Source organism: Pundamilia nyererei, unplaced genomic scaffold (assembly GCF_000239375.1).
Source record: "Pundamilia nyererei isolate P.nyererei 1_Seehausen unplaced genomic scaffold, PunNye1.0 scaffold00170, whole genome shotgun sequence".
Classification (NCBI taxonomy): Eukaryota; Metazoa; Chordata; class Actinopteri; order Cichliformes; family Cichlidae; genus Pundamilia; species Pundamilia nyererei.
This window is the reverse complement of record NW_005187571.1, coordinates 357,859-383,054: the sequence shown is the minus strand read 5'-3', so window position 1 is coordinate 383,054 and position 25,196 is coordinate 357,859. Positions and strand designations below refer to the sequence as shown.

At 42.7% G+C, this 25,196-nt stretch overlaps 2 protein-coding genes across 7 annotated transcripts in view; one reads left to right on the top strand and one right to left on the bottom strand.

Annotated features, from left to right (window-relative positions):
- The first annotated feature begins 659 nt into the window (after positions 1 to 659).
- Positions 660 to 6,896, top strand: LOC102211065 (endoplasmic reticulum-Golgi intermediate compartment protein 2-like). The gene is made up of 13 exons (XM_005745940.2): positions 660 to 1,255; positions 1,333 to 1,441; positions 1,525 to 1,571; positions 1,650 to 1,717; positions 1,821 to 1,861; positions 2,068 to 2,169; positions 2,256 to 2,348; positions 3,367 to 3,422; positions 3,527 to 3,625; positions 3,721 to 3,818; positions 3,907 to 4,069; positions 5,346 to 5,419; positions 5,516 to 6,896. The coding sequence occupies exons 1-13, from the start codon at positions 1,150 to 1,152 to the stop codon at positions 5,579 to 5,581; spliced, it is 1,122 nt and encodes a 373-aa protein (XP_005745997.1). The 5' UTR covers positions 660 to 1,149; the 3' UTR covers positions 5,582 to 6,896.
- Positions 6,897 to 7,151: 255 nt separating this feature from the next.
- magi2b (membrane associated guanylate kinase, WW and PDZ domain containing 2b) overlaps positions 7,152 to 25,196 on the bottom strand; it is a 90,745-nt gene continuing 72,700 nt past the window's right edge. For 2 of the 6 annotated variants that reach the window (XM_005745935.1, XM_005745937.1), the window contains 11 exons: positions 19,148 to 19,179; positions 16,425 to 16,617; positions 16,231 to 16,346; positions 15,616 to 15,808; positions 14,853 to 15,092; positions 13,483 to 13,668; positions 12,779 to 13,064; positions 11,879 to 12,158; positions 11,630 to 11,773; positions 11,008 to 11,146; positions 7,152 to 10,206 (listed from right to left, as the gene is read on the bottom strand). In XM_005745935.1, the coding sequence (XP_005745992.1) occupies positions 9,512 to 10,206; positions 11,008 to 11,146; positions 11,630 to 11,773; positions 11,879 to 12,158; positions 12,779 to 13,064; positions 13,483 to 13,668; positions 14,853 to 15,092; positions 15,616 to 15,808; positions 16,231 to 16,346; positions 16,425 to 16,617; positions 19,148 to 19,179 (2,504 nt within the window). In that variant the 3' untranslated portion in view covers positions 7,152 to 9,511. Of the gene's footprint in view, positions 10,207 to 10,662; positions 10,774 to 11,007; positions 11,147 to 11,629; positions 11,774 to 11,878; positions 12,159 to 12,778; positions 13,065 to 13,482; positions 13,669 to 14,852; positions 15,093 to 15,615; positions 15,809 to 16,230; positions 16,347 to 16,424; positions 16,618 to 19,147; positions 19,180 to 25,196 lie in introns of all 6 variants that reach the window. The other 4 variants (XM_005745938.1, XM_013914093.1, XM_005745939.1 and 1 more) reach the window with 4 other exon arrangements.

Sequence of the window (25,196 nt, the reverse complement as noted above, 5' to 3'; positions counted from 1 at the left end):
AATTGTTTACTTCATCTTTATCTTACAAAATGAAGATTTGTATTTTTCAAGTCAATAGAAAATAAAAAATTTGAATTCAAAATATAAAACAATAGTACAACAAAAGTGAATAACACTGGAGAAAGTTGGAGGCCTCCTAATCCGCAGCTGCAGGTTAAAAGGATACTTTAGGTGCAAGCTCCTACAGCACAACATGAATAGTATTAAAAAGATCAGTTAGACCCTTTTAATAACTGCAGATAATCTAGACATTCACTTTCACCCACGGTGAGAAGGACTGATGCTATGTAATCCACAATTGGGGGTTTTGTAATAATCATGTAATAATCACATAATTAGCCTGGCACTAGAGTGGCACAACACCTAAACACTGTGTAGGAGCTGCTCTTTAGTAGTTACTGCTAAATAATTCTCACAAAAAATGAAATGTCACACAGCAACCGTCTCATAACGTCTCTGAGCTCCTTGTTTGCAGTGCAGATGAACACACTGACAAATTAAGTTGTGGGAGTAGTGAGCAGGTGAAAAAGATCCTGGAGAGGTGGAGGTTTGCAGTGGATGAATGAAAGTAAATACAAGAAAAAGGCAGGTGTAACAGTGAAGCTGCACGGAGCAGAAATAAATACATGGTGTCAACCATTCAAAGCAACGAACAGTGTGTAAGTGAAATAGTGAAGAGAGTCCGGACAGGGTGGAGTGACTCAGGTGATTTGTGGCAGCAGCAGAATACCAGGACTAAACAGGAAGAAATGCAGGCGGACTCCCCTCTTAACCACTAGCGGGCGCTAGGGCCAAAAGAGTGCCGTTTTTCTGTGTTGACAATGCGGGTCAAACGACAATGCAGATACTCCATAACACACTTATACCGGGGTAGCTTCTTTTGTAATTGTATATTTCTTGCTGTGTCATCGTAAACACAAGCTCTTTAGCTGTATATAATTCCTTTTTTGGGGGGCATTTAATTTAGCATTAATCCAGTTGTTCGGCTAGTTAGCTAGCTAATGCTATACGCTAGCCCGGTAGCTGTCATGACCAACGTCGGCAAACTAACTTAGACCTCAGCTGTCGTCGCTTTAAACACATCAAACCCGAAAACATCCACTTCATGTGGGAGTCACCTGGAGTTTAAGCTCCGCCGCAGGTCCCAAGATGAGGAGGCTGACAAAGAAGAAGGCTCTGACTCTGATGAAGGAGTTAGACGCTTTTCCTAAAGTTCCTGAAAGCTACGTGGAGTCCACAACCAGCGGTGGGACAGGTACAGACTGCACATTTTTTAGCTGTAGCTAATCTGAGAGGAGAGTTCAGTCTAATCCCATTTCAAACTCTCTCCAGTGTCTCTGATAGCATTCACTTTCATGGCTGTCCTCGCCTTGTTGGAGTTCTTTGTGTACAGACACACATGGATGAAGTACGAATACGAGGTGGACAGAGACTTCAGCAGGTAAAAGCTGAACAGGTTCATGCCATCACCGCCCTCAAAAACCTCTCAGCTGTGTCCTAACTGCACCTGTTCTTCACCAACAGTAAACTCAGGATAAATGTGGACATTACAGTGGCCATGAGATGCCAATGTAAGTAGATACAGGTGTATTTGTGTGTGTGTTTAGGGCAGGAAAAGGTTTTTAACTTCCGTGTTTGATTGGATGCAGATATAGGAGCAGATGTCCTTGATCTGGCAGAGACCATGGTGGCCTCTGATGGATTACAATATGAACCGGTGGGTTTGTGATTTTATCATGCAGTGAACAATGAAAATGTAATCTCTGGCATGTCCAACAGTTGTTTGTTTGGGTTTTTTTTTTTTTTTTTTTACAATTTAGGTCAACTTTGAGCTCCCACCACAGCAAAGAATATGGCACATGTAAGTGATTTATTCACATTCAGTACTTGGATATTAAATCACGCGAATGTTAGGCTGCATAGATCTTTAACTCACTGAAGCTTTACTAATAATTAAGACAAAGTTTGCATCCTCACATTTGTTGATGTCATTTGAAAAAAAAAAAAAGGTTAATTGTATCCCAAGTGAGTCTTTTTTGTCCTAATATTTCTGTCCCTGCCTGTCAGGACTCTTCTGCACATCCAGGAGCGTCTGAGAGTGGAGCACGCTCTGCAGGATGTCATCTTCAAGGCTGCAATAAAAGGAGCTCCTCCTGCTCAGACAAAAAGGTAAAGGACCCTCAGGATTATCTGTGTTTTGTTGGGAGGTGAATGAAAGTGCGATTACGCTGATTGCTTAAGTTTCCCCCCCGCAGTGAGGACGGCACCGCTTCCCTGACTGCCTGCAGGATCCATGGACATCTCTATGTCAACAAGGTGGCAGGAAATTTCCACATTACTGTTGGCAAGTAGGTAACACTCAAAACGATGTATTATTTAACACAGTTTTTTATTTTGAACCATAGACTGTAAACGTCCTCCCACTGTACAGAAACAATCATAGCAGGTACTGCTTCCTGCATGGCCCTAATGTGAGCGCGCATCGTCTTTGGACTCCACGTGTCAGTCACCACAGTCCGGACTGTCTAGTAAGGCTGCCAAAAAGTTGATTCTGTTCATCTGGATGCTGTTTCGTCACTTATCCAAGTCTCTTCGCCTGATGAAAATCTAAATGAACAGAATTAACTTTCTGGGAGTTCCTCACTTGGATTATTGAGCTGCATGCAAGACATGTCTAGTAGGATTGGCAAAAATCAACACAAATTATAACACAATTACAAAACAAAGACAGAAAAACAGTAGAAGTTTGTTTTGTTTTTTCAGTGAAGGGGATTTCCACGAACTTTAATTATAATTTAACTGAATGAAGTAATTGATTGTAGGCAGTGGATCTGGCCTTTTGTGGAGTGGTAATTATAAATGAATAGAATATGGAACAGTAATGATTTTTGTTATCTTGGTTTAATAATCTGAAAGCTAAAATTAAAATTTGATTATCGCACAGCTCTGCTGTTCAGTACTTCTTTATGCTGATGTGGGATGAATCCCAGTCAATTTGTAAAACTATTTCAACACATTTCCATCAAGAGAGACGGAAAGTTGCATTGACATCAGTGGCTATGAGGAGGGGAATCACAGAGACTGAAATGACTTGCTTCTACCGCTATATGGAAAGGAGACATTGCTCTCTGCAAGCTTATAGTTTTGCACATTGATTATCAAATACAAATTTCCCCACAGAAGTTGGTTTTGCTCCCATCTTATTATCAAGGGCTGGAGTCGGGGCCTTGATACCTGTGCTCTAACCTCTGCTCACCTCTGTGCTGCTCTGTTTGCAAATTAGATCACTAGCATGGGATATTTTGGCTGTTTTCATGTCATTGATTTACATATAAAGTTAACGCTGACCTTTTCATCCACTTACAGGTCCATCCCGCATCCTCGAGGTCACGCCCATTTAGCCGCCCTCGTCAGCCATGACTGTAGGTTTGCAGACTTTCTGACACCAAATGGCAGCAACACATGGAAAGTAAACTGTTTTATATGTTATAAAGATTATTTATTTATTGTTTTGTATTTGTTACAGCTTACAACTTCTCTCACCGGATTGACCACCTGTCCTTTGGAGAGCCACTTCCTGGAATGATCAGCCCTCTGGACGGCACAGAGAAAATTGCTATTGATTGTAAGTTGGTGTTTCAGATGTTGTTGAATTACTTGTTATTAAAGTGCTCTGATAAACTTTTATTTCCACTGATGGCTCTTGATGCTTCTTTCCAGCTAACCACATGTTTCAGTACTTCATCACCATTGTGCCAACCAAACTGAACACCTACAAAGTGTCTGCAGACACGCATCAGTACTCCGTCACTGAGCGGGTAGGTCTGGGTTTGTACTGTTTTAGCTGGGGAGTAGATAGTGCATCATTGTACTGAAAGCATTTGTATGCCTTTGGCTGTCCCACAGGAACGTGTGATAAACCATGCTGCAGGCAGCCACGGAGTCTCAGGGATCTTTATGAAATATGATATCAGCTCACTAATGGTCAAAGTCACTGAGCAGCACATGCCTCTGTGGCAGTTCCTCGTCAGACTCTGCGGCATCATCGGAGGCATTTTCTCCACCACAGGTAGCTAACGTGCTCATGCTGTTTGAGTGCCGTCTGCATTAAGAGTGTGCTGCAGTAACATTTTCAGATTGCTCTCCTGACTGAAAACCAACTTGGAGGTCACAGTGATTGTTTGTTCAGAACAAGGAGGCATCAAGCAGCAGCAACAGCTTTAACCCTTTACCCCTTGAAAGCCTAACAGGAGTAACCCTTGAAGCTCTTTTCTGACCTGAGTTGTTTTGGTCATATTTCAGCCTGCTTATAGAACAAAATCACTGCATGTCGATAAGAAGTTACTGCGGTGCTGTTTATGCAGCTACCCTTGGAAAAACCTGGAAGTTATTCTAATGATCGTCAAACCACGACATTGTTGACGTATACTGACGTGTCAAAACTCGTCATCAAGGGTACAGGGGAGGTCGTCACATCTTTATAGGAGGAAAGTCAAAAGATACACTAACCTTTAAAACTTTGAAAATAGATTTTGAATGTCAGAGCTGCTTACAAGCATTTCATGACAACCGCTCCTTGCAAGTTAACTGATTAAATCATGCTATAATGCAAGAACCATACTAACAAATTCCCATCATAAAGTGCTCTTATTATGCTCATGTATAGACTTTTATACTTTAGCTTTGCACGATTCACAGTACAAATGAATACTTATTTATCTTATAGTGGAACCTCTCATGTTGTCGACTTGTGTTAAGTGGTTTTAGCTCCCATATCCAGTTTTAAGCCATTTTTTTCTAATTGGCTGCACCTCGCAGCCTCTCCAGAGAGATTAAACAGCAGGTGGGTGGAGTTTCTGTGTCTAAGATCTCACTGATATCGTACAGGGTCAAGAGCAGAACAGAAACAGTTCAGTAAAGTCTGAAGGAGTCATTTGTACACAGGCTGATCTCATTGATACTTTGGCTATTATAACAAAAAGCTTTAGAGTGCCCCTTTAACCAGTAAAGCAGGATGTGAGATCTTTGCATGTAATTTAACAAAGTAGATCCAAGTATTCTCATAGAAGTCTTCAGCTTAACAGCAGAAGTACCTGAATGTTGTAATCCCAAACATGGTGTTCCTGCCAAGACTAAGCCCTGGAGGATCCTGTGACTCTGTTTGTGAACCATCATTCTTAAATGAATGCTGTTAATCCACCTGGATGAAGAGAAAAACTTTATGCATTATTCACAGATGTAGCCACTGCATAAAAGCAGCAGGTAACAACTTAGACCAAGCTGCCTTCACCTCATCTAAACCCTGAACATGAACATCAGTATTTAAAGTTTTTCTCTCCCGGCAGGTATGATCCACGGCTTGGTGGGATTCTTGGTTGATGTAGTTTGCTGTCGTTTCCAAATGGGAATCTACAAACCTGTAAGTTAACGCAGAAGTAAAACAAGTACAAGAGCAATTTAGTTCTTTCTTCTTTTTTTTTTAGTGGTGCTAATTTCTTATTTTCTCCTTCCTCAGAAGGATGACCTGCCAGCGCAGGAAAGCAGTGAAACTCAGCTTCCTGCTGAAAACTACACTGAGTAACAGCAGATGCTCACAATCTTGGCCTTACCCACAGACAGCAATGACATGCTGGGGAGATGTTTACAAGTTTTATTATAAAATGTTCCCCTTTTTGTTAAAAATGTGCATTTGTATCTGTTTTAACTGTGTAATTCCACAAACCAGAAGCAGTGATTCATCTACTTATGAAAGACTGTAGTCAGTACCTCCACTTGTCACGTGTCAGCATCACTGGAGAGATGGAAAGCAGAAATTCTTAGATAAATGTTGTAGAATTGATTAGATTTACTGCAAAGATACCTGCAGGCCAACACATTTTCACTTCCCTCTGCTGTGGGGCCCCTTCCTCATACTTCAGCCTTTTTACAGAAGTGAATGTTATACTTAAACCTGTCAGGGACATGGAACAACTTCTCAGTGCCCCGCTCTAAAATGCATCTCATCACATGCAAAAAGGGAGAAACGTGTGCACGGGTATTGGGGTTCTGGGTTTAAATCCATCTGCTAACTGAGCTGAGCCTGGATCTTTTCCCTGTGATTTCCTCCCAGTGTCCAGGGACATGCAGGTTTGGTTAAGCAGTGATTCTAAATGGGCCGTAGGTGTATATGTGAGCGCGAATGGACGTAACTATTAGCCCTGCAATAGCCTGGTGATCTGTCTGTGGTATACCCCGCCTATCACCCGATGGCAGCTGGGATTAGCTCCACCAGAGAAGCGTTGATGGATGGATGTGTGTCGCTTTTAAAGTGGAATTGTGTGAAAAGTATAAGAGTGTTTGTTGGAGACATTGGTTAAATAGGAAACTGATGTGGGAAAATAAGTTTTAAGTTCACTGTCTGCATTTAACTGTGTTGTACATCCTGCTACAATCTGACCCGTCTATGGCTGGAAGTGCTGAAAGTCTCAGAGCCAGCGGTGTTGTGATTGCTGGTTGCTCTTTTAAATAAACGGCACACACAATTTAGCAATAAAAAAAAAATGGCTGAAAGTGATTGTATAAAAGGCTCTGAGATTTTATGTCTTTGCTCTGCAATATTGTGTGGGGTGGAGTTGCGGGAAATGACGTAGGCATATCCATGATAAGAATAAATAGGAAAACAGATCATTTAGAGTCAAATATAAATGCAGAAATTTTCTAAAATGCTCATCCTGCTACTCCAGGAGGGGAGATGGTCTTTCCGTGTTAGGTCTGTTTTACCTCATCAAGCTGTGTTCCTGGTTGCCATCCTTCACGGTGATGCTCCGAGTGTTAAGTTCATGACTGGAAACTGCTGGCAACACTGACCATCTAGGTGGCAATAAAACAGCTGGCGGTGACAATCCAGCAAAGTGGAAGCCTCTTGTCCTCCTTCCTGTATCCTGACCGATACACCATCTTGTTATCTGCTGAACCTAAAAGAACTAGCCCTCACCTAGTACTCCTCAATAGCGATGCTTAACTGCAGTGAATATTTGCTGTTTTGTTTGGGTAAACGACTACTTAATAACCCAAATTGTTGATTATTTATACATTGATGAATAAACTGATCCATTATTTTCTCTCGTCCCAATTTTACAAGCAAGAACCTGTAGAAAAGAATATTTTACACCATGTCAAGAGTTTATTTGACAGTATTTCAGAATATCTTTCAGTAAACAAGTTTTGTTTTTTAGCAAAATGTAATATATCAGTACTGTCGCATTTCATAAAAATAGTTGTTCACGTCTTTGAAACTACAGTATCAATGATACAGTAAACCATATTTGTAGGAATACAGCTGTACAAGGTGAATAGTACACAATTAACACTACACAGTTATACTTGATCTCAGTGGGGGTTTATGAGCGTGCCATCCTTCACAGGTTCTGATAAGCAGATTTTTTTTTGTTTCTTCATACAAAAATCGGTCACAGCAGGCAAGGGGTGGGGGTGGGGGCGGCCTGGATGGAGACAGAGGGCTGGATGACGTATTCTTTCAGCGTTTCCTAACTTTGACATTTGTACATACGGCAAACACGTTTCTACAGCCTACTGCGTCTTTCCACAACCATTTTAATCACAGAACACACAGCTCAGTCAGAATCCACCGCGGATCAGGATCAGGCCCGATGACTCTCAATGCACAAAGTCCTGCTAGTATCCCAGTCTGCAGGTGCCTGGCTTTCCCAGCAGCTTACGAGCACAGCTTGGATGTACCATCATGTTGCATTCAGTCAAACAGTCGCAATCTTTTTTTTTTAAATTAATCTGGTCCTCCAGTACTCAAAAGCTTAAGTGATAAAGTTTTAATAAAGAGCACACATCCCGCTGAGAGAAATTGATGATATCGAAATGGAGAAATGCAGGAGGACAGTGACGTCATATTTAAATGCATGTATGTTTCACAGATGTGACATTTGCGGGCAAGAATACAAACTTAACGTTAAGCTGAAACACAGAAACCGTGGTCCTCTTTGATACAGCCCTGTCTCCATAGACGTTCACAGCTCTACACTCCCAGACGACTCTAAGAAGAGGATGTGATGCTACAGGCTACATGTTATCCCCTTTAAAACACAAGGGGACAAAGGGCAATCATTGACACTGACAAGCTATACAGCCGAGTGCATCAAGATATATACTGCTTGGCGTCCGACGAAACTCAGCGGTTTGCTGACGCGTGTGCATGGTCGCTGATATCTGTTTTGCATTCAGTTCCCAAAATACTTCACAACGGCAACAGCTCTGCATTAGTTCGAGTAAGGCACTCTGCCCCACCTCATAACCATCGGCCTCCTCTTCCCCGCACCGATGCCCCTCTCCCACAGTGATGTGGTACACTTAGCACAGTTAAAGGCATAGAAATGGGAAATAGAGACTGGACAAATTTTTCCTTTTGATCATTAAAATGAATACAACACAGCTTATAATTCTGCACAATGACTGCATGGTTGACTGTGATCAAGTTGTGTACATAACTCAGAAGAGTATCATGAGTTCTTACTAAGCCAACTGTCCTCAGTTACACAAAAGTTCAATTTTGTTCAATTTCGTGGGGAAAAAAAATCCTTTTCGTCTCATGAGTGCCGACCGGTCTGCTCCACATCTCGATTTTCTGCCTTTAAAAGACACGAGTCCCTGTCTAAAGACATGGTGGTGTATATCCATGCACACAAACGCCGCCTGCCTCGGCGGTCCGGGTGTGGTGACTCGCACAGTCTTTGATATGTAGTTTTTAGACGAGGCCGTGGAAACAGTGATCCTAAAATACTGTCCTGCTTCTTTTTTTGTTTGTTTGTTTTTTTTAAACAATGTGTCTAACTACAACACTGCCTCAAAAACACCAATAGGTATGTTTCTGAGTTTACCAAATGTACATATTTTTCACATCTTTACATTTATAGTATGAGATATATTGGTAGGCATGTGCGATTTAATATATGTCAGGTTAACTGGGCTGTGGTTGGGGTCAGTGCCGTGTGTTCCAGGAGTTTCAGTGTCACTGCTTCCATCTGACACACCTGTAGTCTGGTTCATCCCACTGCGCAGAGAAAACAGGGCAAGAAAACAGAAATCTCCTGGTTCTACATATGTTTCTCTTCCTTGTGTGAGCCCACGCTGCACTAAACAGTCTGAACCAGATACAGTCGAGCATTTAAAGGTACGTATCGAAAGCACAGCTCCACTCCACAGAGTCGGGCGTCATTGCTCCATCTGTGATCAGAAAATCAGAAGTCGCATAAAAGGGTCCCCAAAGGTTTAGACCATATGTTACAATAGCTGTGTAAGTTTCTTTGTCTTTAAGGTGGTGGGTGTAATAATCATCTTGTAACAACAACTGAAATATAAAACATGATCTCAGAAGTCGATGGCGATGAAAACAGGGCAGACAGAGGCGGCAAGGGAGATCTACTGGTTCTCTGAAAGGTCCAGTGGTGAACCGAATGAGGAGCCATACAGTGTGACTCGGCCCAAACCAGTAAGATCCCTTCTACCTGCTTACTGTGGAGGTCCAGGACCTCAGGGTGCCAGGCAGTTTGTCAGACCCAGGGACATTCCAGGGCCTCGGGGAGGCAGCAGCACTCCTTGTTGGAGGATCTTCCACGTTTTTGGAGGGGCAGTAGAGCCCAATGTGGCCACCGGCCCGCTCATCTTCTCTGGAGAACAGACCTCGGGACACCAGCCTCTCCTGGAGGCTGATATGTCCATCTCCACTGCCCTGAGAGGCTCCGTTCAAATTCACACCAGCAAATGGGTCCCAGGGCCAGATAGTGCTTAACGCTTGTGTATGCAGATCCTTTCTCTTACAGCAGGGGGAGCAAGTCTCCCTTTGCCTCTCTCTTCTGTCAATGCACTTTCCCACAATAGCTTTGGAAGGCAAAGCACGAAGCTGTCTGTCGCCCGGTCCACAGTCCATCTCTCCCGACCCCTGAGGAGTTCCCTGTCCCCTGATGATGCATTTCTGCTCGGTGGACCTGCCACCTGCAGCCCCTCTAATGGAGCTGTGGTCTGTCAGCTTTGGAGCTTTGTCTGCCATGCACACTGTGGCCTCTAGAGGGAGCCGATGAGGGGAATCTGGGGCTGACGATGGATGGGATGAGAGCAATGGATTCAGGTGAGCTTCCAGGGTCACTTCCTGCAGGGCAGAGTGGGCTGTAGAAAGGGAATCCCAGGGGCCGGCACAGTCTGTCAGGGAGGAAAACAATATGCTCAAGAGGACTGATATGAAAGAGGTGGAAACGATCATGCACATGCATACAGACACAGAAAGAAAGGGAAAACACCCCAGAGATAAACACGTTCTTTTATAATATCAGACAAACTTGCATGCACATGTGTATAAGCAGCACAGCAACAGACTTACGTGTAAGGATTTATTCAGTGCTTGTAAACAGTTAACATATTTGCAGCTGTGTGTGACGGACTGATCCCGAGCAGCTCTCGAGTACAAAGTCTACTTCAAAACCCTCTTCAGGACAATTAGACCCAATAGTTTACTACAAACCATCTTCCACTCTTACTACTACACACGAGCACAGATGCACACATGTCAGCTACTTTCCCATGCAAAAACTCGTGACCACAGTTATAGCACACAGATTAATCAGTATGGAGAGAGAGAGACATGCAGTTTTCACAAACCGTGTCTTTAGAGTGGCCCATTAGGAAGAAATAGGGGGAGCTTAGTGTGTCACCTTTCATGCACATGGAGAGGTTGGGAGGTACCATTCCTGAGGGAAGGCAAATAAAAGCCTATACCAATCATTAGACTTAAAGCAGAGGGGTTACAACACACGAAGGCTTGAGAGTCGCTCGTTACCATCTACTGTTTAATCAAAGTAGGCTTTCAGATATTAGTCGAGGAGTAAAAAGTGGACAGATATGAATGCATGTTAATGTGTTCTTGAGTTAAGTTGAAGAGCAAACAGTAAATCTTTAGTAAGAGTGTAAACAATGAGACTGCGTCTCTTTGTAAGGAAAACTCACCATATTCTGGCACCTGTCCTGTGCCTCTCTTTAGCAGCAGCCTGACCCGCCTGCCTCCCGCTTTGATGAGTTCAATGGCGCGGGCGTGAGTCATGTCCCTGGTGCTGTCTCCATTAATCTCTATGATCTGATCTCCAACCTGGACGAGACACACACAGGAGCGGGTCAGTTTCTGCCACCCTCGGTTTACTCACAGCAGAGTAACTTTTCCACAGAACCAGTCTTCTCTTGGGGAACCTCCACTGAGCAACTTGGGAATGAGCGCCATTAAGAGCCTTGTTCAAGTACATTTCAACATGAGTGGTTAAGAGTGAGCAAAAGGTTTGCTCAATTCACTCAATTTACTCAATGCATTCATACTTACTCACTTGAGCAGAAGGAAAAATCCATGCTCTGTTAAACTTTACACCATTACTAAATTTTAACAAGGACGCTGAGTGATATTATGTGACACGACCATTTAGATGGATGTGTGTGTGTGTGTGTTTGACTTACTTTGGATTAATCAGACTTACTTTTTCCATTTTCAAAAATAAAACAGAGCCATTACTATTCACCAAGTGCAATCCCAACCATCTGCCAAAGAGTGCTTTCACTCTTGTCGTGGTTTTCCTTATCTCACCCTCATCCTTCCATTTCGTATAGCAGGACCATCCTCTGCAAGGCGCAGCACAAACAGGTCCATCTTGTACTCTCTGCCTCCTCGAATACTGAAGCCAAAACCTTTAGCGCTTTTCTCGAGCTCCACTGTAAAGTAATCATAGTCCTGCAGAACAAAATGTCGACGATTTACAACAGAAAAATATCAAATATGCGATTTCTATGTGAAAAGCAATGATTATGATAAATATAATTGGAATAAGTTACAAACCTGCATACAAATGAAGGATGTACGGTCAACATAAGCAGACAGCTCTTGGTCAAGCTCTACCTGTGGTCTGAAGTCAGCTGGGATCCCTAGAGGGAACTGTGCAGCTGCAGGGTGCTGTCTAAAATCCAGCAGACCAGGTGGGTGTCTGTAGTCCAGTGTTGGTGGCTGCCGATAATCAGTCACTGGTGGGTGACGGTAATCTACCGGCGGTTGCCGGTAGTCAGTGAATGGAGGATGGCGGAAGTCAGGTTTGACATCCTGTCTCGCTTTTACCTCTGACCTGCCATGAGAATGAAAAGTTGACAAAAATCTGAGCAGCGAGGTGAAAAAAGCATCCCTGTTGGAATACATTTGCTGGTGAAGTAACACTGGAGATGTAAGGAAGGAAAAAAAAAAAACAGACAATTACTGGGTGTGTGCAGATGAGAAGGCTCATCACAAAATGGATAGGTGGGAATATCAGCCTCTGTTATGAAACTTTTATCAAGTTCACACTTGCAAAATGGGCATCAACCCACAGCTCTGGGAGGACTGCTCACAGTGTCGCATTCTGAGACTTGCGTGCGCGCACACTCACGCTTTCATAGTTTTGACACACAGCAGGGTCCAATTGCTAGGATCCTGCATTATAGAGGTGATACCTTAAAGTAAATTATTCACTGCACACTGTAGAAGCTAAGTGGTGTTATGCAACTGGGTAGAAACCAGCCTGAGACAGAGTGTCTGACTGGGACATCAGTTGTCTGCAGTCACAGGTTTTCTGCTACACTGACTGGGACACTCTCTTCAGCATGCACAATTTGGTATCTGTCACCTGTGAACTTCATGCCCCTCCTCCTTTCAGTCATTCTGTGTGCTTTTTAACAAATCTTACCAAACACCCTCTTAACCCAGCCTTACCTGCCATCGTGGAGGTAGAGCTGTGGATGGGGGCCAGATGGCTGCGTGACTGGGCTCTGCTGGGTTCCTGCTGGTGCAGGAGGACCAGTCACCGCTTGGTTTGTCTGAGCTGGTGTCTGGCCGGGTTGGACTGGTGTCTGTCCGGGTGCTTGACCTGGCTGAGCGACCATTTGGCCAGACTGCGTGCCTCCTTGGCTTGTCTGGGCTACAGGACTGGGCTGGGTCTGCGGGCTGTGTTTCTGGGTCATGGGGCTCTGCTTCTCTGAACTAGGACCAGAATGGGAGCCTGCGATGGACAGAGGGTTAGGTAAGATTGTACCCGATTGACAAAGCTTTGAATAAAAAGTGAATTGAATGGATTGACAAATAAAACATGCTCAGGATGTTTAAGATTGCAGAAGAGAACTCTTCTGAATTATTTGCTCCATTTGCTAAAAAACCTTCTAATATTTATGTTTCTGCATCACCAAGCACAAACCCTGTATCCTTTATAGATGACTAAATATAGAAGCCTTTTGACTTTTTAACCTCAGTAAATGCAACATTTTGTGTGTGTAAGACTTTCTTTGGCGAAGTGAAATAAAATATATTCATATGAGATAGAGGGCACCGAGTTCAGGGAGTTTCCTGCAAAGGTAAAACAGGAGCCAAATAAACATTCACTGAACAACGTCTGATTTTATTTGCCGCACCAAAACACTTACTCTCCTCTGGTATGATGTGCAGAGTGACTGTTAGTCCAGCATCTTTAATGAGCTTGACGATGTCTGCATGCGGCATGCTGATAATGGATTGTCCGTTCACTGCCAGGATCCGGTCGCCCACCTTCAGCTTCCCACATCTGTCGGCCGGGCTGCCCTCGATGATGCGTCCTATTTTATGGGGCACAGCTGGAAACGGACGACAGCAAGGTGGTTGGTCATGAGGAATTTTGAAGAAAGATGTGAAAACAGCACATTAGTGTTTATATTACAGCCTTAGCTTCACAGGTTAGGACTGCAGCTACTGTTTAAAATGACAGGTTTAAATATTTTGTTGCCTTGTAACTGCAACACAGAAGTGTAGGTTTTAAAATTTCATGATGACAGTATGCCAACTAAACACATTACATTTTGAATTTAAGCTTTTACATACACTTAACAAAAAACAGAAAATTTTCACTTCATTATGAAATATCTCTGAACTCTGCGCATAGAAAACCCCTCAGGGACTATTCACCAAGCACCATTACATCCTGAACTAATGTTTAAAATTAGTTCAGTATGCCCAAAATGGGTATGCTAGACCCACTTAGGGGGTATGTGTATTTTTAGGTGTGTACAGAAATATTGCAGTGGATGTTCCCAGAATGTGTAGGACATTTGAGAAGAATCCATTAATCTTCAGAACAAAACATCTTCACTGTGCCATCAGTCCAATCGGACTGAAAAATCCCACAGTCTGCTGAAAGATATTAGCTCTCTGTAGCAAAGCGTAATCATATGTTTAATAAAGCCTCATTTAAGTCAGAAAGATGCTTTTAATACTACTTAGGCTGAATCAAGAGGAAAAAAAATCCCCACAAAAATTATAGTCTTACAAGACAAATTAATTTCTCTTGACCCCGACTAATGGAAGCTCTGAAGCTACTGGACGGGATAAGAAACAGCACTTTAGTGGAAGTGATTCTATGATAATGACCTAATCTCTAACCAGGCATCGACTTTGAAGACAGCAGGCAATGTGAAATTTAAAAAAAATGAATACATTTAAAAATACATATATATTTAAATCAAAAGAAATATATCCTAAAAATATTTGAGATATGAAGCTAAATTTGCACAGGAGTCATTATATATGTTCGAACTTTATACCATAAAATTTTTATGCTGGTCGAGCAGGAGGCCCGTGTTGGTTTGAGATTAAATTATGCATTTGCATTTTTCCTCATGAAATAGATACAGCAGCAAAAACTAAAAAGGCGACTGCACAGCCACCATCTTTAGGATGATTGCTCATCAGGATGTAAAAATCACCATTTATCTTTAGGAATGACCTTCTGGGATCCTGACAGATGCAAGTCATTGTAACTCACTGATGACGGTGGCATTTTCCGGTCTGTTCAGGGAGCTGATGATGACAAAGCCGAAGCCCTCGTTCTCCTTGCGGTTAATAACCACATCGCTGGTTTGCAGGGAAGATCCCTCCGGTGGCGAAGTGGCAACCGGGGCAGCGACCACTGGAGGGCCCGAAGCTGAAGCTGCGTCGCTACGTGGAGAGCTGTGCTGCGTGGACACTGAGCCGGGGCTGCGGCCGTTCACGGGACACGGTTCACCTGAAGGAGAGGACGAGAGCAGGCGAGATGAGTCCGCTCACGGCGGTCATTGAGTTTTCACAGTTTCCCGACAAAAGCAGCTAAAGATGAAAGATGTAGCCGCTGACAAAAATGAAAACAACAGTGGTCTTCTTCAATCCCAGCAGGGATTCTGTGTCAAAGTCAAACTTGGCTTCTCTGCTTGTCATTTATGACTCTTTTGTAACCGCTTGCCCCTGCGGGAGAAGCGCACCCAGAAAGACACAAACCACAGAGCCTGCTGCTGCAGAGCTGACAATGAACAAAGGATAAATGTATGTATGATCTACTACCACAGAAAGGATGTGTGGGTGAGAAGTACACAGAGATCCTGCGTGCAGACTGTTAGCATGTGTGCTGTGTCCAAGCTGTGTTTTTTTAATTTGATGCCAGTGAAATGTGCAGCCTGTTCTCCAATCTTGGTCAAGTGTGAAAAAAAAGACAAAAACACAAAACAAAAAAGAACAGAAAAAAAAAAAAATCAACAAACAAAACATGTCCTCACCAGGCATTTGCACTCTCCTTCTCACAGTCAAGCTGACTTGACCATTGCGAGCGGCTGCGTGCATCAAGTCTATTACGTATTTGTGCGGTTTCCCAGCAACCACATTTTTATCCACAGAAATGAGCTCATCCCCGGGTCGAAGCCGCCCGTCGCGCTCAGCGGGAGTGTTCTCTATTATAGCGCCAATGACAATCTGTTCAAAGACAATCAATATTAGCAGCATAGATTTGGGTGAAGGAGATGAGTCGAAGACAAGTGGAAGCACACAACAGTTGCTTTACTTAGCTTGTAAACTACCTTTGGGTCATGGTAACAGTTTTTCACCTTCTTTATATCCTTATGTCACATTCTTTCTCTGTCATAGACTGCATGCTGTTGTACAACGTGGACAAGTTAGCAAGGCGTTACTTCAGTATGGGAGGCACTGAGCAGTTAGAGGGTCAGCAAAGTGTGAGAAGGCCACTTGTGTGCAAGTCTGTGTGTGTGTCTGGAGGCTGTTTTGGTCAGATGTTTGGGACTGGATGGAGAGTGTGAGACAAGATTAAGTGCAAGTCAGATGAGGCTGGTGTGTATGAGGTTAAAATATGAGTGTGGTCCAGCCCGTCCCATACGAGCCTTGTCACGGGCGTCCGGACTCACAGCCTGCACGGCCTCGTCTCCCCCCAGGATGCGGAAGCCGAATCCAGTCTTCTCCCTCAGCAGGTGCACCTCCACCTCTTCGTACTCCGGGCCTGACACACAGGAGCTTACGGTTAAAACAATGCTCGATTTTCCGCCTTAAACTAAAAAATAAAGTTTTCCGTACTCACGTCTGCTCTCGTAGATGGCCCTCGACTTCTCATAAAGGTCATACGGGTCGGGTTTGTTAAGGTCGAAGCCTTCGGTGGAGTCAGGCACAGAAGTGCGGTGCTGTGGCTGGTTTGGGAAGGGCGTACCAGGCGGCAATACTGGACCAGACAGATTTGCTTGAGGGCTGCTGTGTGGATCCCATTGGTCAGGTAACTAGAAGGAAGCACCAACAACAGTTTTTTAACTTAACTCAGTTTTGCCTATTCATTTTTATTGTTTGTCTTAAATTAATCATTACTTATTATTATCATTTTATTATAAATTATCACTATAAATAATAGTTCAAATATGTCGCTATGAAGACTTCAAAACTCCTTCTGCCAAGTATTCAGGATTAAACACATCAAATGTTTAAGTGCTGGACACAAAAGACTGTTTTTGCATTGCGGGTTTAACTTTCCATATCTAAACACAATAGGCTGAACATGGGCATTATGATCTTTCAAACAGTAATGAATGCTATGTCAAGGCAACAGAATTAAAGACAACAGACACAGTTTTTGAAATTTTGCCTTTGGAGATATTCATCAGTAGATTTGAAATGAAATGATCAAGATGTGAGTGAAGTGCAGACTTTCAGCTTTAATTCACAGGGTTTAATAAAAATAACAGACTAAATGGTTGGGACAGTTTTCTCATTTTAACAGGCTTAAAGGTAACCAGACAGTTAAATGTCAGTCTTTGTTATTTTATGATACGGTAACTTAAGGAGATAAAATAACGGGTTCGATCGGGGCTCAAGAGTTGGGAGTTCGCCTTGTAATCGGAAGGTTGCCGGTTCGAGCCCCGGCTTGGACAGTCTCGGTCGTTGTGTCCTTGGGCAAGACACTTCACCCGTTGTCTACTGGTGGTGGTCAGAGGGCCCGGTGGCGCCAGTGTCCGGCAGCCTCGCCTCTGTCAGTGCGACCCAGGGTGGCTGTGGCTACAATGTAGCTTGTCATCACCAGTGTGTGAATGTGTGTGTGAATGGGTGGATGACTGGATATGTAAAGCGCTTTGGGGTCCTTAGGGACTAGTAAAGCGCTATAAAAATACAGGCCATTTACCATTTACCATATAGATAAAAGGTCCAATGTTGTTTATGAGGGTTAGATTTTCTGATGGTTCGCGGTCACTCACAATGTGCTGATTAATAAGGTGTCAAAGTAAGTGAAGGAAGCCGTCACTAGCTTGGGGTCGAGTGCTTACTCTACGATCTGGTTCATTTTAAAAGCTCAGCCAGCTCAGCAACGCCAAAAAGCATAAAAGATAACAGAAGACAACTAAAGTTCATGATCACAGAGGGAATTCCAAACATTGTAACCAAGGCAGATTACTTCGCTGTAGATATGTGAATGTTCATGCCTTCATGCATGTAAACAGAGTTTACAACAAGCTGCAAACTACTGGTTAGATTTAACAACAGCAAGATCAGATTAGACATTAGTCAAGACTTTTGCACACTAAAAAGATTTATTAGAATGAAATGGTAAATGGTAAATGGCCTGTATTTATATAGCGCTTTACTAGTCCCTAAGGACCCCAAAGCACTTTACATATCCAGTCATCCACCCATTCACACACACATTCACACACTGGTGATGGCAAGCTACATTGTAGCCACAGCCACCCTGGGGCAACCTTCCGATTACAAGGCGAACTCCCAACTCTTGAGCCACGATCGCCCCATAGAATGAAAGAAGAGAGAAGCGTGGAAATGTAAACCAAGGCCTTCGTTCACTCTATCCAACATGGTGGAGGCATTGATTTGGCATCGACACACAGTCAGTGTTTATTGATGATGTGGCTGCTGACTGAAATAGCAGAATTAATTTGAAGTTACACAAAGATAAATACAGTACAGATGAATAATGACCCAAAATACACTCACGTTAAAAACCTATTAATATAAAGAAATAAAATGCTATTTAATGGCAGAGACAGTCACAAGATATTAACTGATCAGACTATGGACCAACAAGCAGCTGCAGTACAGACTAGCAATGCATCGTCCTCCTTTGTGAAGGAAATGCAGCATTTAGCCTTTATGAAGTCAGTTTTTCATTTCTGAATTTGCATCTAGGTGTTAAAAAAAAAAGAGAGAAATCTTCTATTTATGATTAGTTTGTCCAGTTAACTTTGGAGCCTTTGAAAATGGGGTGACCGTAAAATGGCTATAACTCTTTAAAGCCCTTGAATTAAAGCTGGAAGTCTACACTTCAATCACATCTTGATTGCCTCATTTTAAATTCACTGTAGAGGCAAAATTAGGAAATCTGTGTTCTTCTCTAAACGCTGAAGGATGTGAGTGTGTGTGTGCAGATATGCAGAAAATAATGTTGAGAAGGAACACGTGTTATTATCCAGTAAAGAAAAATAACTATTATGAATTTAAATTAACAATCATATTTCAAACTTAAATGCGGTGACAATCACCACATCCGAATGTGCTGTTTAATGTAAAGGAGAACAGATTGTTCGGCCAGCAACAGGTAGTCTAAAAATCAACCTGAAGAGGGTTTTTTTTTCCCCCCCAGCTGGTGCGATGTACCTTCTGAAGTGATCAAAGTAATAAGCAGCTCAGGGGAGGATGTCTCTTTTTACAATAAAGTAAAAGCCAAACACCTCTGAGGTAACACAGTCTCTGCAACCAGTGCTGATCCCTAACACACAGCCAGAAACACATTTAGTTCAATCCCCGTACCTGTTTGGAGGCCTTCCATGGAGAGATGTGGCCTGAGGAAGAAAAACAAAGTTAACACAGAACAAACTCAAATAATCTGTTCCATTTTTAAGGAAAAACAGAAGAATCGACGAAACACAACTACACGGGAAAAAACAAAACGACGAAGATCTGAGAACAAGCCTTTCTGCTGATGAGATAAAAATCAGAAATCTTCCCTTAATGAGTGACAAAAATCCGCAGTTTGCTGTTTTCATATTTCTCTGTTTTGACTTTGTTTGTGTAACTCTTCTTAAACGGGTTTGGTTGTTGCGTTTGTTTTCAGCATAATTACATCATTAGCTGCAGGCGAAAGCACAGGCCCCCGCCCCTCCACACGAACCCGCAAACACACACTATTTGCTGTGAAAGTTGTGTATTATCCGCGCGCAGGAAGCACGGAGAGCTCTACATCACAACAACAATCTCATCGCCACAGCTCCCCTGTGACTCCTCTGAGTCAAAGACATACAGAACATTTATGCTGCTAAGACCCAAATACATACATTTATACATGGAGAAAATGTACAGTAGCTGCCTTGTACAAACATTTAGACTGAATCTTTACACTTGAGGATAGAAATGCATAAACAAAAAATCCTCCATCTGATGTGGGCGCTTGGAAAGTATTCTTTTGAGAATCCAAGCGTGCTTAATATCTGACAGTTTCTAAGATTTTCTGAGAAATGTCAGGGAGCGCCGGGTGGAATATGCTGTATTTATGGAACAAAAATGTGCAGTTGCTGGAGAACCCTGATGCAGCTTGCTTGAAGCAGCTTTCAACCTGTTGGGTAACTGAGAATTACAGGTGTTTTTGCATCTGACAGCACGCAGGAGAATGTGAAGGGATCCTGATTATGTGACTACTTCACTAGGGCTGATTTAAAAACAACAACAACAAAAAAACAAAACCTGTTTACACTACTGTAGTGCCCCCTAGACGTGATGAGTCTGATGATGGTTGGCGGAAATGTAGCCAATAAACAAGTCTCCTCAGTGCATTAAACTAAATCCACACACACAAAAGTTTTTTTCCTGCACATCTCACAATTCCCAAGATATGAGCCAAAACATTTTGCAGTATTCATCACCATATGGTGGCACTGCCATTTTTCAGTAATGGCTCAGTCACATCAGAGCAAAAATAGGACAGCAGCCTCCTTGTGACTGGGGGTGGGGGAAATGGTGTTTGATGGTCACTCCACTGAATATTTTTTACATTCAGCAACCGGCTGCAAGCAATCGTGGTGACCATGTCAATCGCAAAGCGATTACACAGGTGGGAAGCAACCTGTCCCCAAATAACTGCTGACTGACTGCAGTCACTCTCAGACAGATTGGTGAAGGTTTGCAAATAATTGCCATCATTTATAAATGCAGACAGATTGCCAACACATCTAAGTCAGTCTACACCAGTGAACGCAACTTGTCTGCAACATGTCTCTCTGCAACAGCTGGTTTCTGGTTATATTTATATTTAGTCTGGTTGCTTATATATCAAGCATTACCGTCAAAGTGCCAAAGTGCAGTCCTGCAGCAACTACGTCAGTATTTGTGGAAGAGTTGAATTTCTGTTTCAGATCCATGAGGCTCTGGCTTGATGCTGAATGTAAGCAGTTAATGTGAGTTTCTTTTTTTTAACATGAATTTCTTTGCATGTAGACAGCCAGAGATTAGCAGTTGTTCATTGATTTATTGCAGTAAAATGCCGTATATTCACAAACAGATTGCATGTAATTTCCAACTCAACCCCATTAAACTGCAAAGTGATAAAAGACTGACTCTTATTGCCGCGATCTTGACACACCTAAGTCACTTTGAAGCCAGCAACTGACTGCCAGTAGTCACAGACGTGGTCCTCATTCTCGAAGAGACCGTTTAAAAAAGGCAACAAAATTTCAAATTCATCGCACATGGTTTCAATAATTCTGGTCGTGCTCCTTAACAACAAATGGAATAGGATGCAATGACAATATCACTATGATAACAGTCAAATGTAACCATAAATAATTACTGTCTCACTGCTTTTTAGATTTGTGAGATGAAGCCCAGAACATGTACCAACAAACAGAACGGCAGAGCTTTCAATTAAAACAAAATAAAAATAAATCAGAGAGCGCGAGAGAGTCGAGGACAACTAAATACGACAAATCACTGCATGTCAGTATGAAGTGAAAATGAAAATTTAAATTCATTTCCTTTCACTTTTTCCCCCACTTTGAATCCTGCCTCCCCCATTTGCCCAGTTAAAAGCATCTTTGCAACCTGGAAATATTTTCCATTTCAAAACCAAATGTCATCCATCCTAGCTGTATCTGAGAGTGTGGAAGAGGGAAATAGAATTAAAACGCTCCCATAAACACTGATGAGCGCCATCCATGGTGCTACACAGTGGCGGCGGCGGAGGGAGGGCTCTTTGGGAGGCTGGGACTAATAACCACGTTCTGCAGGGAATACGGGCCTTAAGGGAAGCCTTTAAGAACTTCTAATAAGTCCTTTTCAGAAAACTTTCCTTAATGACCCACTGAAGGAAATGAGCTACAAGGCAATTGTCCACTCATATTACAGAGAACCATCATCCTTACAGACACATTTAAGCACATTTAAATGCTAATATAATTCACCAGCATGTGTGGCGCACTCGTATGCATGCTGATGAATTACAAATGAATGACTTTTAGGAGGCTTCACATGGTCTCTCTCACAAGTCAGTGGTCAAACAGTCTGGCAGGCTAGTATCACAGACTAGCCTGCTGAGTTCTGGATGGCCTTCAGATTAGCCTGATTGGCTTGTGCAGCCCGACACCTTTTTCTTTCCAGCCTCAGTATGCATCCTCATTGGTGCTGCAACATGTCTCTGGTCTGTGGTTGGCTCTGCTTCAAACTGGGATGTCAGGGGACGGAGCTGTGAACATGACCAGAGCTCCGTGCAGCTCTGGCAGTGTGCCCACGCTACAGTCAAGCAGTCAGACAACACACACACACACAACACACACAGTCATACATGCAGAGGAAGTCTAGCACTGTGTCTCCGTTACAGAGGGCTCTAATGCACTCAGTCACACATCTAAAATCATGTGGTCAGCCTAAATCTCACTGATGCTCTGCACAAAAATTCTTCATCTGAGAACTCAAACATGTTTAAACATTCCTGACATTTTGCACAACTGAGTCACTGTAAAGGACCTTGTCCCCTCTTTCACCCTGCAGAGAAGAGAGAGGCACAGAGAGAGCCGGAGAGCTTCCTGGTGTGTCAGGCTGATAGCCCCTGTGGGGTTGTTGTCTTGAGTTGTTTGACAGAAACTGGTGAGTTTGTGAGGAGATGGCATCTTTTGGGGGGGGGGGGTAATCTGCCACATTCAGCCTAGCATCTAGAGGGATATCTATTCAGAAAGATATACTTTGCAACTGTGTATCTACATGTGACTCTGCATTAGCGTGTGCATAAATGTTGTATCTGAAGCAGTGTTTTTGCAACGGCTGACCTCCAGGTGGCAGATGTTGGCTCTGCACGGTTGGGCCGCCACGGGGAGCATCGCAGCATTTGATCTGAGTGGCTCACATATACATCCACACATGCAGCGGCATACCCTGGTGTATTCTGTGTTCGTGCTGAAAGCACTTTAGTCATTTGTACTCATTTCATACAGACATCATCCTTATAGATCTCCAATTATTGCCAATAATGTATTCAAAGCAATCAGGACCTGCATGAAAATCAGCAAACCGCCCAGCAGCACTTACATCAGACAGTCTGATGTATCAGGATCGCTAAGAACTAATGTCTTTGATGGCTTGTCAGGTCTGCAATCATAATTCGTGCCACACTTCAATTAATTAAACCTTAGACGCATAGGAGACTGATTGACTTCATTCCTAATTAAATACAATTCGCGAAAAGGGTGATGCAAACGAGGGCATCGCCATAATTCCTCATTATTGTTTTGATATCATCTCAGAAACAAAGCATATTAACTCTGAACTCCTGGCAAATTATCTCTGGAGAAACTACAGACATAATGACAAAAACAAGCATTAAAATGTGAACTTCAAAGATGCTGCACGCCTCATTCAAAACACAATGAGCTCATGAGGTTTTCTCTTTAAACGGCTAAACAACAGAAGATGACTTTTGTTGTTCTTCACTTTCATGAGCAACAGTGCTCCATATTTAACTGCTGTGTAGTTTAGTGTGTGTGTGTGTGTTTCAGGCAAATGGTATAGGCAGCCCGGGGGGAATTATCAAGTCAAATGCTGACCTGTGACCTGAACACCTCCGAGAGAATCAGAGCAAGAGTACGTGTCAACAAATGCAGCTTCCACTGTGCAATTTTATTTCCTTGCAGGTGGCTAAACATACAGGAACTACAAAAAGTGGGAAAATAGCCACACTCCATGCAGTCCTGGCAGAACTGCAAGAATCTATACTTCAAGCTTCAACACCATGAAATTCTCCTCAGCCCCCTTTCTCGCCGCCTTTATAACTCCATTTTGATTTATTTTCTCACACCAAGGGTGTGCGATTGTCTTCTCCCTTCACTGAACATGTACAGGAGCATTATATGTGGAAAACAGCAGCTCATTCCAGGTATTGTGGAACCTCACTAGCCCCGAAATTTGTCAAAATACAAAGAGCCAACAGTCTAATAAGTCAGATTTAAATGCTTGTTTAATAGGATAAAAGCCTGTGCCATTGTGAGAAAGCAATGGAAGTTTTGCAATGGACAGGAAAACAGATCACAGCCAGTAATAAGACTCCATATATTCTCTTTTTGTCCCGCTTTCCTTCACCTAACATAACATCAAACTAGATTTGTATTCAGCAAAACGGTAAAAATGTGGTTTTGCAGCCCGTGTGAGCACAGTCAGTATATTCAGCCAAACAGCATCACACCATCCAGTTCATCCTGTTTGCCAGCTAGATGACACTCTCCAGTAATTTCTGTCCAAAGCACATTGCAGTAAAATAACTGCATTTGTTCTGAAGATGAGTGGCCTCAGTGGGAATGAAACTGCTTTCCCCACAACAGTGCCGGTGCCATCTGTGCACAGAGAGTCGCGCTACACCTGACGGTGAGTTTAACGCCGCCTCTCATCCCAACTCCCCACTTCATTTTACATTTGATGTGCTGTATCTTAAAACTCCCTCCATGTCAAATCCCCCTCATGCCTCTCTGTTCTGTTTCACTGGAAAACATCGATGACATGTTGGTGATAAAGCTGCACTTGGAAACCGCTGAGAACACATGGTGCGATGCACAAAACACTTAGTGTGACATCTGCTGACACTTTTTTCCTGATCTGTAATATTGATGTGTATTCACTGGATGAGTCACCGCATATGAAATACACTAAACAACATATTGTTCATTGCATCCTTAGGTTATATCATTTCTAATAATCTGTCCTGCAGCCATTTGTACCTGCATTGATCAAATTTCCCCACGGTGGATATTAAAGTTTCATTTTCTTAACCGACACAATGTGAAATACATTTGAATTGTTTCACTTTTTATGACATTCCCCCCCCCCTTGCCAACAGATAATTTGCACCAGACAAAATTATTCTTCCAGCTTCTAAAGTATTTATTATTCCAAAAATAAAATCTCATCTTAAGACCTGAATAAAATCCGAATAAATAGGCCGTGTTACTTGAACGAGTTTAAAAATAGAACAGGTCTCGAAATCATCATAATCAAAATCTCTTTAGCTCTTTCAGTGCTCACTGTCAACTCTACTTGACTTCTCTATTGCAAAGCTGCAGCTGGAGGTGACGATGCAAAGCAAAACGATGTTTGTGCACGTCAAAGCCAGAAACCAGCTTACATTTAGCGGGAAGCTGCTCTTGCACTGGACTCTTCTTTAATTATTCTTCTAAGTTATGAACAGTAACAAAATATCACATGTGATTCTGCATTAATTGGAGTGAAATCGTTTTTGTCACCACTGCAAACTTAAAGAGATTAAAGAGGGCATTAAAAGAGGAGAAACTTGCTGGACTTTCACTATAACCAATTTGATCATTCTGGC

Excerpts from the sequence above, each read along its gene's own strand:
- LOC102211065 (XM_005745940.2), top strand. The coding sequence starts at position 1,150 with ATGAGGAGGCTGACAAAGAAGAAGGCTCTGACTCTGATGAAGGAGTTA. Across the intron at positions 2,349-3,366 it reads TTCCACATTACTGTTGGCAA|GTCCATCCCGCATCCTCGAG; the intron begins GTAGGTAACACT and ends ATCCACTTACAG. Across the intron at positions 3,819-3,906 it reads AGTACTCCGTCACTGAGCGG|GAACGTGTGATAAACCATGC; the intron begins GTAGGTCTGGGT and ends GCTGTCCCACAG.